The 12,085-nt window shown below is 46.4% G+C and overlaps 1 protein-coding gene across 1 annotated transcript in view; it reads left to right on the top strand.

Annotated features, from left to right (window-relative positions):
- The window catches only part of CSMD1 (CUB and Sushi multiple domains 1), a 2,014,689-nt gene that overhangs the window by 1,983,788 nt on the left and 18,816 nt on the right, over positions 1 to 12,085 (top strand). Inside the window, exons 63-66 of the mRNA XM_043893675.1 lie at positions 688 to 799; positions 3,883 to 4,062; positions 8,215 to 8,259; positions 11,036 to 11,197. Of these exons, the coding sequence (XP_043749610.1) occupies positions 688 to 799; positions 3,883 to 4,062; positions 8,215 to 8,259; positions 11,036 to 11,197 (499 nt within the window). The remainder of the gene's footprint in view (positions 1 to 687; positions 800 to 3,882; positions 4,063 to 8,214; positions 8,260 to 11,035; positions 11,198 to 12,085) is intronic.

Raw genomic sequence — 12,085 nt, 5'->3', positions numbered from 1 at the left:
AGTCTTGTCTGACTCTTTTGCAACCCTACAGATTGGAGCCCGCCAGGCTTCTCTGTCCACGGGGATCCTCCAGGCAAGAATACTGGAGTGGGTTGCCATTTCCTCCTAGAGGGGATCTTCCCAGCCCAGGGATCAAACCCAGGTCTCCTGCATTGGCAGGTGGACTCTTTACTGCCGAGCCACCTGGGAAGGCCAGAATAGGACTAGCAGAGGGGAAAAAAAAAGAAAAGGAAAGGAAAATTATCACAAACTAAAGAGAGATAAGGCTAAAGCTAAAGAGAAAAGGTATACTTTTGTTACCCAAATAAACTGCTTCTAAATAATTGTGGGTCACTGTATCTAAGACCTCACACAATCCATTGAATAACCTGTACTGTGTCTAACACAGCCAAGCAGGAGATGTGGGTTTGATCCCTGAGTTAGAAAAATCCTCTGGAGAAGGAAATGGCAGCTTAATCCAGTGTTCTTGTCTGAGAAATACCTTGGACAGAGGAGCCTGGCAGGCTACAGTCCATGGGGTCACAGAACAGTTGGATACAACTGAGCAACTAAACAAGAACAACTGTGTCTGACACTTTAACCCACATTTTACATGTACACGCTGGTTCACACCTGACCCTGGAGCATGCTTTCCAGTGCGAGTGTGTCCATGGCACCTCTGAGCTTGGTGCTGGCTTTCCCCTCCAGGTTGGAAGCATGGTGTTTTTCCGGTGCCGAAAAGGTTACCATGTTCAAGGCTCTACAACTCGAACTTGCCTGGCGAACCTGACGTGGAGCGGCATCCAGACAGAGTGCATCCGTAAGTGTGACCCTGTGCAAGGGCAGGGCCTGTCCGCTCTCCTGCAGCTGGAAGAATTCACCTTCCTGAGAAACATTGAGGGGCTGATTTTTGTTTGTCTCTTTCCATTCCCTAAACTCGTTTCTCAGGGTCTGATTCCCTAGAACCAGCAGCAGCAGCAGCACCTGGAATTTGGCTGAAGTTCGAATCTTGAGTCCCATCCTGCACATACCTGCAATATCTGAGGCTCTGGGGGCCAGGGGCGGGTGGGGTGCAGAGGAGGAGGGGGACCCCAGTCTGTAGTTCCCAGGTACCTCCGGTGATACCCAGGCCCCAAAGCCTGAGAAATTATCCCAAACCAAAGACCAGTGAATAACATGCTGGTTAACACTCACTGAGAGAAAACCTGCATGTGCTCCTGCTCCCCTAGGACGTTCACCTCGGATCACTGAAGATCATGTGACTTGTCAAAGTTAATACAAGTGTTTAAACTGTTCTTTTTGGAGTCCATATGAATTGATAATTCAAATACTTAGGACCAAGTTTTGTTTTGTGATTTAATCATTAGAATTAGGGAAAATGTAATGATTAGTAATAAACCTTTCATCCTTTACCAATCTAGGGCAATGTAGTGTCTAACTCTTACCCGGTTCAGTCAGTCAGTCAGTTCAGTCGCTCAGCCGTGTCTGACTCTGCGACCCCATGAACCACAGCATGCCAGGCCTCCCTGTCCATCACCAACTCCCAGAGTTTACTCAAACTCATGTCCATCGAGTCGGTGATGCCATCCCGCCATCTCATCCTCTGTCATCCCCTTCTCTTCCTGCCCACAATCCCTCCCAGCATCAGGGTCTTTTCCAGTGAGTCAACTCTTCGCATCAGGTGGCCAAAGTACTGGAGTTTCAGTTTCAGCATCAGTCCTTGCAATGAACACCCAGGACTGATCTCCTTTAGGATGGACTGGTTGGATCTCCTTGCAGTCCAAGGGACTCTCAAGAGTCTTCTCCAACACCACAGTTCAAAAGCATCAATTTTTTGGCACTCAACTTTCTTCACAGTCCAACTCTCACATCCATACATGACCACTGGAAAAACCATAGCCTTGACCAGACGGACCTTTGTTGGCAAAGTAATGTCTCTGCTTTTTAATATGCTATCTAGGTTGGTCATAACTGTCCTTCCAAGGAGTAAGTGTCTTTTAATTTCATGGCTGCAGTCACCATCTGCAGTGATTTTGGAGCCCAAAAAAATAGAGTCTGACACTGTTTCCACTGTCTCCCCATCTATTTCCCCATTAGCTATATACAAGAATGTTCTGAGTATGTAAGTTGTGAATTTTGTGTATTTATGTATCAGTATTTTTTGCAAAGCTATCATCTCTATTCTAAATCCCTACGTGAATCCTCTATGTGAATATTATACAGAGATATCACACATACATGCATGTATATGTATGTATATACACCTAGGGGTGTGTGTCTGTGTGTGGAGCTTGCTAACATTAGGTCTTCATTACCTTGAAAATTTGGAGAAGGAAATGGAAACGCCTCCAGTATTCTTGCCTGGGAAATCCCATGGACAGAGGAGGCTGGCAGGCAACAGTCTATGGGGTCACAAGAGTCGACCTAGTGACTAAAGCACCACCACCTTGAAAGTTTGTCAAAGTGAAAAATATTACAATACTTAAAAAGATTGTATTAATGATGTTAATAATATAAGCTTGTTTTATAATACTTGGCCACGTCCTTTATTTGAGACATAAATGTGCACTCTATAAAGAATGATAAGTTATTTGAGATCAAGCATGGGGCCTCCCAGGGTGCGCTAGTGGTAAAGAACCCACCTGCCAATGCAGGAGACATAAGTAAGTGACTTGGCTTGATCCCTGGGTCAGGAAGATCCCTGGAAGAGGGGCATGGCAACCCGCTGCAGTATTCTTGCCTGGGGAATCTCATGAACAGAAGAGTCTGGTGGCTACAGCCCATAGGGTCCCAAAGAGTCAGACACAACCCAAGCAATTTAACACAGCACACACACACAGCACCTTATAACCCCGGGGCTCCCCTGGGGCTCAGCAGGAAAGAGTCAATGCGGGAGACGCAGGTTTGAGCCTGGGGGGTGGGGAAGAGCCCCTGTGGAAGGGAACGGCAGCCCACTCCAGTATGCTTGCCTGGAAAATCCATGGACAGAGGAGCCTGGCAGGCTACAGTCCATGGGGTCACAAGAGTCAGACACAACTTAGCAACTAAACAACAAAAGCAATTACAACCTTATTTACTCCTAAATGATATTTTAAATGAAATAAGAATCTATATTTCAGTTTAATTTAATTTTCTAAACACACAGTGGATTTTGGCCAAAATTAATTATTCATTTAACTGAGCAGTAAATTTGCTAGTTGGCACTGGACAAAAACCAAAGCATATTTTAAAATACACATTAATCTGCCTGTGTTTGGTTTAAAGGACTGCTCTTTTAAGAAATTTCACATATTATTTATCTTAGTGTTAGTTGTTCAGTCATGTCCAATTCTGCAACCCCATGGACTGTAGCCCACCAGGCTCCTCTGTCCATGGAATTCTCCAGGCAAGAATACTGTAGTGAGTAGCCATTCCCTTCTCCAGGGGATCATCCTGACCCAGAGATGGAACCCAGGTCTCCTGCAATGCAAGCAGACTGTTTACCATCTGAACCACTAGGGAGGCCCCATTTATGTTAACAGTATGTCAGAAGTGTTTATTTTAAAACTATGCTTTCTAAATTTCTGTACATAATTACATATACACATGTATGTGAAGGAGACTAGATAAATAGATGATAGATAAACAGGTGATAAATAGAAGACAGATAGACAGATAGAGACAGAGGAGGAGGAGAGAGTGAGGGAAGGGTAGGGGAGAGGAAGAGACAGACCTGGCAACACCAAGGCTCTGCTGTGCTGTAAGCTGCAGAGACCAGAATGTCAGTGATCTGTAAAGCTCCTGTATTCTCAATTTTAAATGGTAAACTAACTCTATAGCCATTTCCATCTCTTTCTCTGTATTTCCTTTGACACACATGCTTAGGCTCCAATGGACTTACTAATGGACTAAATCCCATTTCAGCTCACGCCTGCCGCCAGCCTGAAACACCAGCCCATGCAGATGTGAGAGCCATAGACCTCCCCACCTTTGGCTACACCTTGGTGTACACCTGCCATCCAGGATTCTTCCTTGCAGGTGGATCTGAACACAGGACGTGCAAAGCAGACATGAAATGGACAGGGAAGTCCCCTGTCTGTAAAAGTAAGTTACTGGTGAGAAGTGAGAGTGGGTCCCTGCAGACCAGGATGAGTGTCAGTTGCCCACCAGGCTCGTGTCCTGGTGGAAGACGCCCAAGTAGTAGCCTCTTGGAGGCACTGTCCGTCACCCTCCCCCCAAATCCATGCTTGCTGTGTGTGAGCTGTGTGTGTGAATATGTGTGCAGTCTGCGTTGAATGCAGAGGCGGCACAAGCTAAGGAGAGGTGCAGGTCTCATTATTTGCAAATCACATTTTAAGTCAAAGAGAAACACACTGAGTTAAAAGGAAAATAAAATACAGTATGTCTTTGGAAAATATATTTTTTTAATGAAAATGGGCAAAGATCACCAGTGTTGGGGAATATATAACATAGGTCTGTTATTTTTGAGACCACAGCTATTTAGTGGTAGAATATAAGTTTATGTGTCCTTGACATTGGTTCCGGTTTTTAAACTTACGAAAACAATTAACACCAGAATGATGTACTAATGACTCAGAAAGTTGTGTATTTACATATAAAAGTAACACCTAGTCAGAGCTGACAGCAACACACCTTCAGTTTCCTTACGAAACCACACTTGGACATGATGGCAAAGCAACAGAAACAGACATGACAGAGTGTGATACAGCCCATGCCTTTAGTGGTAGCTTCTTGGAGCCTATGTGTAGTTCTCACTATTCAATTCTGAAAGAAAGACTTCTCTATCTGTGAGTCAGGATTCCCCAGGAAACCCCCTTCTGCCCCTCAGGATCCCCTCTAGAAACCCCCTTCTGCCCTCATAAGTCCACCAGAAAACCCCTTCTGCCCTCAGAATTGCACCAGAAACCCATTTCTGCCCTTAGGATTCCAGCCCAGAACCCCCTTCGGCCCTCAGGATTCCACCAGAACCCCCTTCTGCCCTCAGGATTCCCCTAAAAACCCCTTCTGCCCTCAGGATTCCACCAGAAACCCCTTCTGCCATCAGGATGGCCCTGGAAACCCCATACTACCCCCTCAGGATTCCCCTGGAAACCACATTCTGCCCTCAGAATTTCAACCCAGAAACCCCCTTCTGCCCTCAGGATTCCCCCAGAAGCCCGCTACTGCCTGTCAGGATTTCTCTGGAAAGCAAATTCTCCCTCAGGATTCCACCAGAAGCCCCTTCTGGCCTCATGATACCACCAGAAATCCCCGTCTGCAGTCAGGATTCCCCTGGAAACCCTTTTCTGCCCTCAGGATTCCTCCGGAAACCCCTTTGGCCCTCAGGATTCCTTAAGAAATCCTCTTCTGCCCTCAGGATTCCCCTGGAAAAACTCTTCTGCCCTCAGGATTCCAACAGAACCCCCTTGTGCCCTCAGGATTCCAACAGAACCCCCTTCAGCCCTCAGGACTCCACCAGAAACCCCCTTCTGCCCTCAGGATTCCACCAGAAATCCACTTCTGCCCTCAGGATTCCCCTGGAAACCCCATACTACCCCTCAGGATGCCCCTGGTAACCACATTCTGCCCTCAGTATTCCACCACCAGAACCCCCTTCAGGCCTCAGGATTCCCCCAGAAACGCCTTCTGCCCTCAGAATTCCCCTCGAAACCCCTTCAAGCCTCAGTATTCCACCCCAGAACCCCCTTCAGCCCTCAGGATTCCATGAGAAACCCTCTTCTGCCCTCAGGATTCCACCAGAACCCACGTCTGCCCACACAATTCCCCTGGAAACCACATTCTGCTCTCAGGATTCCACCAAAACCCCTTTCTGCCCTCAGAACTCCACCAGAAATCCCCATCTACCCTCAGGACGGCCCTGGAAACCCCATACTACCCCTCAGGATTCCCCTGGAAACCACATTCTGCCCTCAAGATTCCACCCCAGAACCCCCTAGAGCCCTTAGGTTTCCACCAGAAACCCCCTTCTGCCCTCAGGATTCCCCTAGATACCCCTTCTGCCCTCAGGATTCCAACAGAACCCCCTTCAGCCCTCAGGATTCCACCAGAAATGACTTCTGCCCTCAGGATTCCACCAGAACCCAACTCTGCCCTCAGGATTCCCCTGGAAACCACATTCTGCTCTCAGGATTCCACCAGAACCCAATTCTGCCCTCAGGATTCCCCTGGAAACCCCCTTCTGCCCTCAGAATTCCCCTAGAAACCCCTTCTGCCCTCAGGATTCCACCCCAGAACCCCCTTCGGCCCTCAGCATTCAACCAAAACCCCCTTCTGCCCTCAGAATTCCCCTAGAAACCCCCTTCTGCCCTCAAGATTGCCCTGGAAACCCCATACTACCCCTCAGGATTCCCCTGGAAACCACATTCTGCCCTCAGGATTCCACTAGAACCCCCTTCTGCCCACAGGATTCCCCTGGACACCACATTGTGCCCTCAGGATTCTACCAGAAACCCCCATCTGCCCTCAGGATCCCCTAAAACCCCTTTGTGCCCTCATGATTCCACTGGAAATCCCCTTCAGCCCTCAGGATTCCCCCAGAACCCCCTTCTGCCCTCACGATTCCCCCAGAACCCCCTTCTGCCCTCAGGATTCCCCCAGAACCCCTTCTGCTGTCCGTATTCCATCAGAACCCCCTTCTGCTCACAGGATTCCCCAGGCAACCTCCTTCTGCCCTCAGATTTCCCTAGAAACCACATTCTGCCCTCAGGGTTCCCCTGGAAACTACATTCTGCCCTCAGGATTCTCCTGGAAACCACCTTCTGCCCCTCAGGAATCCCCTGGAAACCCCTTTCTGCCCTCAGCATTCCACCAGAAACCACCTTCTGCTGTGAAGAATCCCCCAGAACCCGCCTTCTGCCCTCAGGAATCCCCCAGAAACCTCTTTTTGCCCTCAGAATTCCACCAGAAACCACCTTCTACCCTCAAGATTCCACCAGAAATGCCCTTCTGCCCTCAGGATTTCCCTGGGAACCACCTCTGTCAGTGAGGAATCCTCCAGAAACCACCTTCTGCTGGTGGTGAATTCCCTGGAAACCACTTTCTGCCCTCAGGATTCCCCCACCGAGAACGCTCTTCAACCCCTCACGATCCCCCTGGAAACTACCTTCTGCCCTCAGGATTCCCTGGAAACCCCCTTCTGTCAGTGGGGAATACCCAGGACATTACCTTCTGCTGTTGGGAAATCCCCTGGAAATCATCTGCCTGTGGGGAATCCCCCTGAAAACTCCCTTCTATTGGCGGGCAATCCCCAGAAACCATCCTCTGCTGGTGGGGAATCCCCCAGGAAACCACATTCTATTGGTGGAAAATTCCCGGAAAACCCCCTTCTGCCCTCAGGATTCCTCCAGAAACTGTCTTCTGCTCCTCAGGTTTCCCCGAAAAAACCCTCTCTCTGGTGGGGAATCCCCCAGAAACCCCCTTCTGCCCCTCAGGAATCCCCTGGAAACCCCTTCTGCCCCTCAGGAATCCCCCAGAAACCCCCTTCTGCCCCTCAGGAATCCCCTGGAAACCCCTTCTGCCTCTCAGCAATCCCTCAGAAACTTGCTTCTGCCCCTCAGGATTTGGGATTTCCTTGGAATCCCCCTATTTTCTGCCAAAATTCCCCAGAAACAACTTTCTGTCAGAATTCCTTCATAAATCTTCAGTCGAATTCACGTTAGGAATTAAGTCAGTTATGTTTCCCTTTCCCCTCTCTCACTGAAATAGACAAATACATACTTCAAGAAAAAGTGGTAATTTGTAGTTTGATACAAAATTATGAAATCAAAGAGATTATGAGTTAAGTTGATAGACTAAATTAAACATTTTGCGGGGGAAGTATTTTGATGTTCACTGCTAACTGGTGAGTTCATTGATCCGGGTGGGGACTTGGAAAATTGAGATGATTGTAACTCTTTACAAAGTAATTTCATAAATTACTTTTCCCTTGAGGGCAGGAGGTCCCAAAGAAGAGTGAGAAAGGGTACAAACACCCTCCTTTACAAGGCTCTCTGTTGTAGCACAGTGAATGCACAAGTCAGATCCAAATTGATTTCCACTAAGAAACTCAGTTTTCCCACAAAAGAAAAGGACGTTAGGCCATGAATATATGGGTTTAAAGTGGAGATGTTTAAGATATTACTACTTTGTGCATTCAAGAAATCTGGAGAAACAAACATTGCTTCGGTTTGACATTTTTTCAAACTTATTCAAAAATAAATGTCTTTTGAAAGTGATAATTTGTCTTTTTACTTGTAGGTAAAGGAGTGAGAGAAGTTAATGAAACAGTTACTAAAACTCCAGGTTTGTATACCAGAACAGTTACAGATTTAAATAAGATGATCTGTTCTCTACTATACTCTGTGCAGCCAAAGAAACAAATTTCTGATTCCTTTAGTCCGTGAACAAATTAAAGTTTCAGTTATTTAAAACACCAAGCCCACACAGGTTCCTGTTTCTCTCATAACCATGGTTTGTTAATGGAATAACAATACTCTACTTAAAAGGAAAACCTCTGCCGTTGTCCCACACTGTTTTACAAAAAGGTACCTTGGGCACTTCGTAGGCAGAAGTGGACATCAGATGTTAAGCCAGAATGTGGTATAACAGAGAGCCTTATAAAGAGGGTTGTGTGCCTCCTCCACACGAGGATGCTACAGTAAACAATGCATCATGACAGCATCAGCTGTGCATCCCAGCAGTTCAGATGTGGCGTACATCCTTCCCCAAGTATCTCCATCCTCTGCCTCTGATACACTAATTCTCACTTTCTGTTGTGTGTGATACCTTGCTTAATGCATGCCGTAGCAAACGGGAAAGGGGCAGGTTTATTTCCTAATGAAGATGCTCATTACTCCAAATCACCTGGCCTGTTGTACCTGTTATAAATTTAGAGAATATTTAAACAATATAGTGTGTCCCCAAATTATAATATAAGTCAAGCTTAAAAAAAATACAACAGAAAACACTTAGGTAAGTTGCATTTTCTGGTGTTTTCTGTATTCAGGTTTTCACACTGGTTTCTTAGACATAAACTCTGTTCCAGGATCAAATGTGGAGAGGTTATATGAAATGCTGTAAGTTCAGTCACAGTTGCTGGGTTTTGCATTTAATTCTTAGATGAGGCAAAAAGTTCCAGCATGGTTAAAGGAATTCATGCATTGTACACCACGAAGTATAAGACCTACCTTAAATTTTTTTTCTGTACTATTCTATGTAAATGTTATTTGAAAATCAAACTCAGAAATCAGTGTTCTACCCAGGCAACATCTACTTCAATGGAAGAAAACACAGTGGGTGGTGGTGGTGGTGTTTGTTCTGCTTTGTTTACTGGTTTTGTAAGCAGTGAAAAGTCTGCAGGCTCTTTTTAAAATTTATTTATTTTTAATTGAAAGATAATTGCTTCACAATATTGCATTGGTTTCTACCAAACATCAGTATGAGTCAGCTATAGCGCTGCAGACTCTACCTCAGTGTACCCTATCCTCTCTGAAGGGAAGCGCTGAAGAAATGGGCCTCTTTGTATAGGCACACAGTCTAGCACCGCCCCTGTGGTGGTTACATTACACTGCAAACCACCAGCAACAGGTCAGAGGACAAGGGCCCAAAAGGATCCCCCATGTCCCCAGTGGTCGCAGCTGAGCACGGTCGAGCTGCCCCGCCGACCTGCTGCTTCTCCTGCTGCCCGGCCCGGCTGGCCCACCTGACCTGCCAACGAGAGGACCTCGGCATTCACAGCTTCCGCTGGGTGTGTCCCCTCTGACTAGGGAAAGAGATCTGGATGCTGTTTAAAAGGCTGTTTATTTTAGAAAAGGAAGACGAGGCGTCTCGGGCTTGCTGATGAGAAGTGGGCCTCAGTGACGCTGCAGACGACGGGCCTGCTCAGCGGCCTGAGCGATCAGCAGCTGTGTCAGAGGCTGCGTCAAGTCTCCACTTCAAACTTGAGTTTTAAAATTATTACTATTAGGAAGGTGGGTCCATCAAAGCCCTCGCAAGTGCTGACATTGTTCTCTTGTCGGGAGATGTCTTACTGGGTCAGCCTGTCTGGGGAGTCAGGCAAACGTCCAGTGGAGCTGAAAAGAAAAGAGCACCAGGGACCCCGTGCCCCGTCCTCCTCACACTGTGGCCATAAGTGCGTTTGCTGAAACACACTCAGGGAGACAAGCACCTTTCTTTGTACCTGGGAAGTCCAAAAGTGCCTCCTGACCAGCCCCACTCACGGTGGATCTCGTCCAAATAAACATTTTACACATATCATGAGACAGAGCAGAGAGAAATTTAGTGGATTCACTGATGTAGATTTACATCAATTCCCCTGTAAAATGTTACAGCAATATTGTAAAAAGCAGAAATGTGAAAAGTTATAATTTTTTTGTAACCAGTGGAAAGAGAAAATAGCTCAATAATCTTTGTAAGAATTCCCGTCCCAGATGAATTGTAATATTTTAAGAAGACAGTTTGCCTTTTGTTTTTGACATCATTTAGTCTAGCTTTCTTACCAATTCTGGACTATTTCTTATTGGGGGATTGGAGTAGAGCAGAAGAGCTAGATGGGAGATTGTCTTTACTTACAAAATAAAGATCTTGGGAAATAGAGCATCTTTGTTTCCATAAGCCGGGTCTGTGCAGTCAGAGCGGTGCTGTGAAATGCAGGCTTTCTAAGGGCAGAAGAGCCCTGGCAGATGTCAGTTCCTCTGAGCCTCCCATAGCAAGTGGACTCGGATGGTCAGTGACACAGCAGTGGTGATTTCCGGGTCAGCCTGACTGATGAGACCTTACCTAGTGTCCGCAGTCCCAGTTCACTGCACACGCTGGCCCTGGTGGATCTGGTAACACAGGTGCGCTGGCGTCCAGCCCAGTGACAGATGACTGTCTGCACATCACAGTAAGCTGCCTGCTCCCGGCCCGGCTCACCTGACTCTTAGGAACCTGCTGTAAGGAGACACGGAGACAGGTCTTTGTCATCACCATCGTCACTGTCGTGCCGTCTTAATGAGCAATGCTATGCCTTCTGTGTGTTAAAACATCTAAGTGTAATTGTTCTGTGGGTGCTAACATTTGTTTGTTTTTCCCCCCACAGTTCCTTCAGATGTGTTTTTCATCCATTCGGTGTGGAAGGGATATTACGAATATTTAGGGAAAAGACAGCCTGCGACCCTAACTGTCGACTGGTTCAATGCAACTAGCAGCAAAGTGAATGCGACGTTCACTGAAGCCTCCCAGGGGGAGCTGAAGTTGACAGGTAGGCACCCAGGGGGCTCCCTCACCAGACTCTCCATCAGTCTTTTGGCTGAGCAGGCAACAACACGGGCCAAGTGTGGCTGATGTCACCAGGGCTTTGCACCCGAAGCCTCTCACTAGGTCATCGCAGGGACGTGGGCAGATGGATCTATCTCCTCACTTTAAAGGTTACAAAACCAGTACAGAAAAGCAAATTAATCTGCTCCAGATTACACACAGATCACGTTACATCAAAGATATCTGTAAGATTTATGCCTAGATAGTCACATCTTCAAAATTCAGTTTTGATATGCCCTTGCTGTCATTCTTTAAAACTTGTTTGCTCCTGGTGAGCTTTTATTGATGTGTCTCAGTTTAAAAAAACAATTGAAAGAAAAGAACCAACTCTGGTTTATTTTTAAGCAAGAGACACTTTTAGGTGCTTTATATATATATATACACACACATATATATATATACATATATATATTGTTCATTTCCTTCTTGCATCAATCTTGTGATTTAACTATTATTATTAAACACTTTTTATTTTTTTAACTGGTTTAAAAAAAAAGAGATACCCAGGAAAACTAAGCAGCCTTCCTAAGTGACAGGGCAGGAGTAGGATTTGAGCTCTGCAGTCAGAATCTAAGTGATTAGAATCTCCAGCCCATGTGGGTTGATACCATCAACCCACAGGACACAGAATCACCTTGAGACTGAATCTACTACCTTTTTTTTTTTTCCAAATTATCTCACTTATAACAATGTATCCTTTTTTGTAGACTGACTTCCAAAGGGTTCAGACTGAGTTGTCCACAAGTCCCAGCCCTGGTTCTGAACATAAGGGTCCCCGAGGGGCCCCCACACGTCCCTGAGGACTAGACAGACACGTGGTTCGCCTCCACAA

This window comes from Cervus elaphus, chromosome 32, assembly GCF_910594005.1.
Source record: "Cervus elaphus chromosome 32, mCerEla1.1, whole genome shotgun sequence".
Classification (NCBI taxonomy): domain Eukaryota; kingdom Metazoa; phylum Chordata; class Mammalia; order Artiodactyla; family Cervidae; genus Cervus; species Cervus elaphus.
This window is presented reverse-complemented; position numbering and strand designations above follow the sequence as displayed.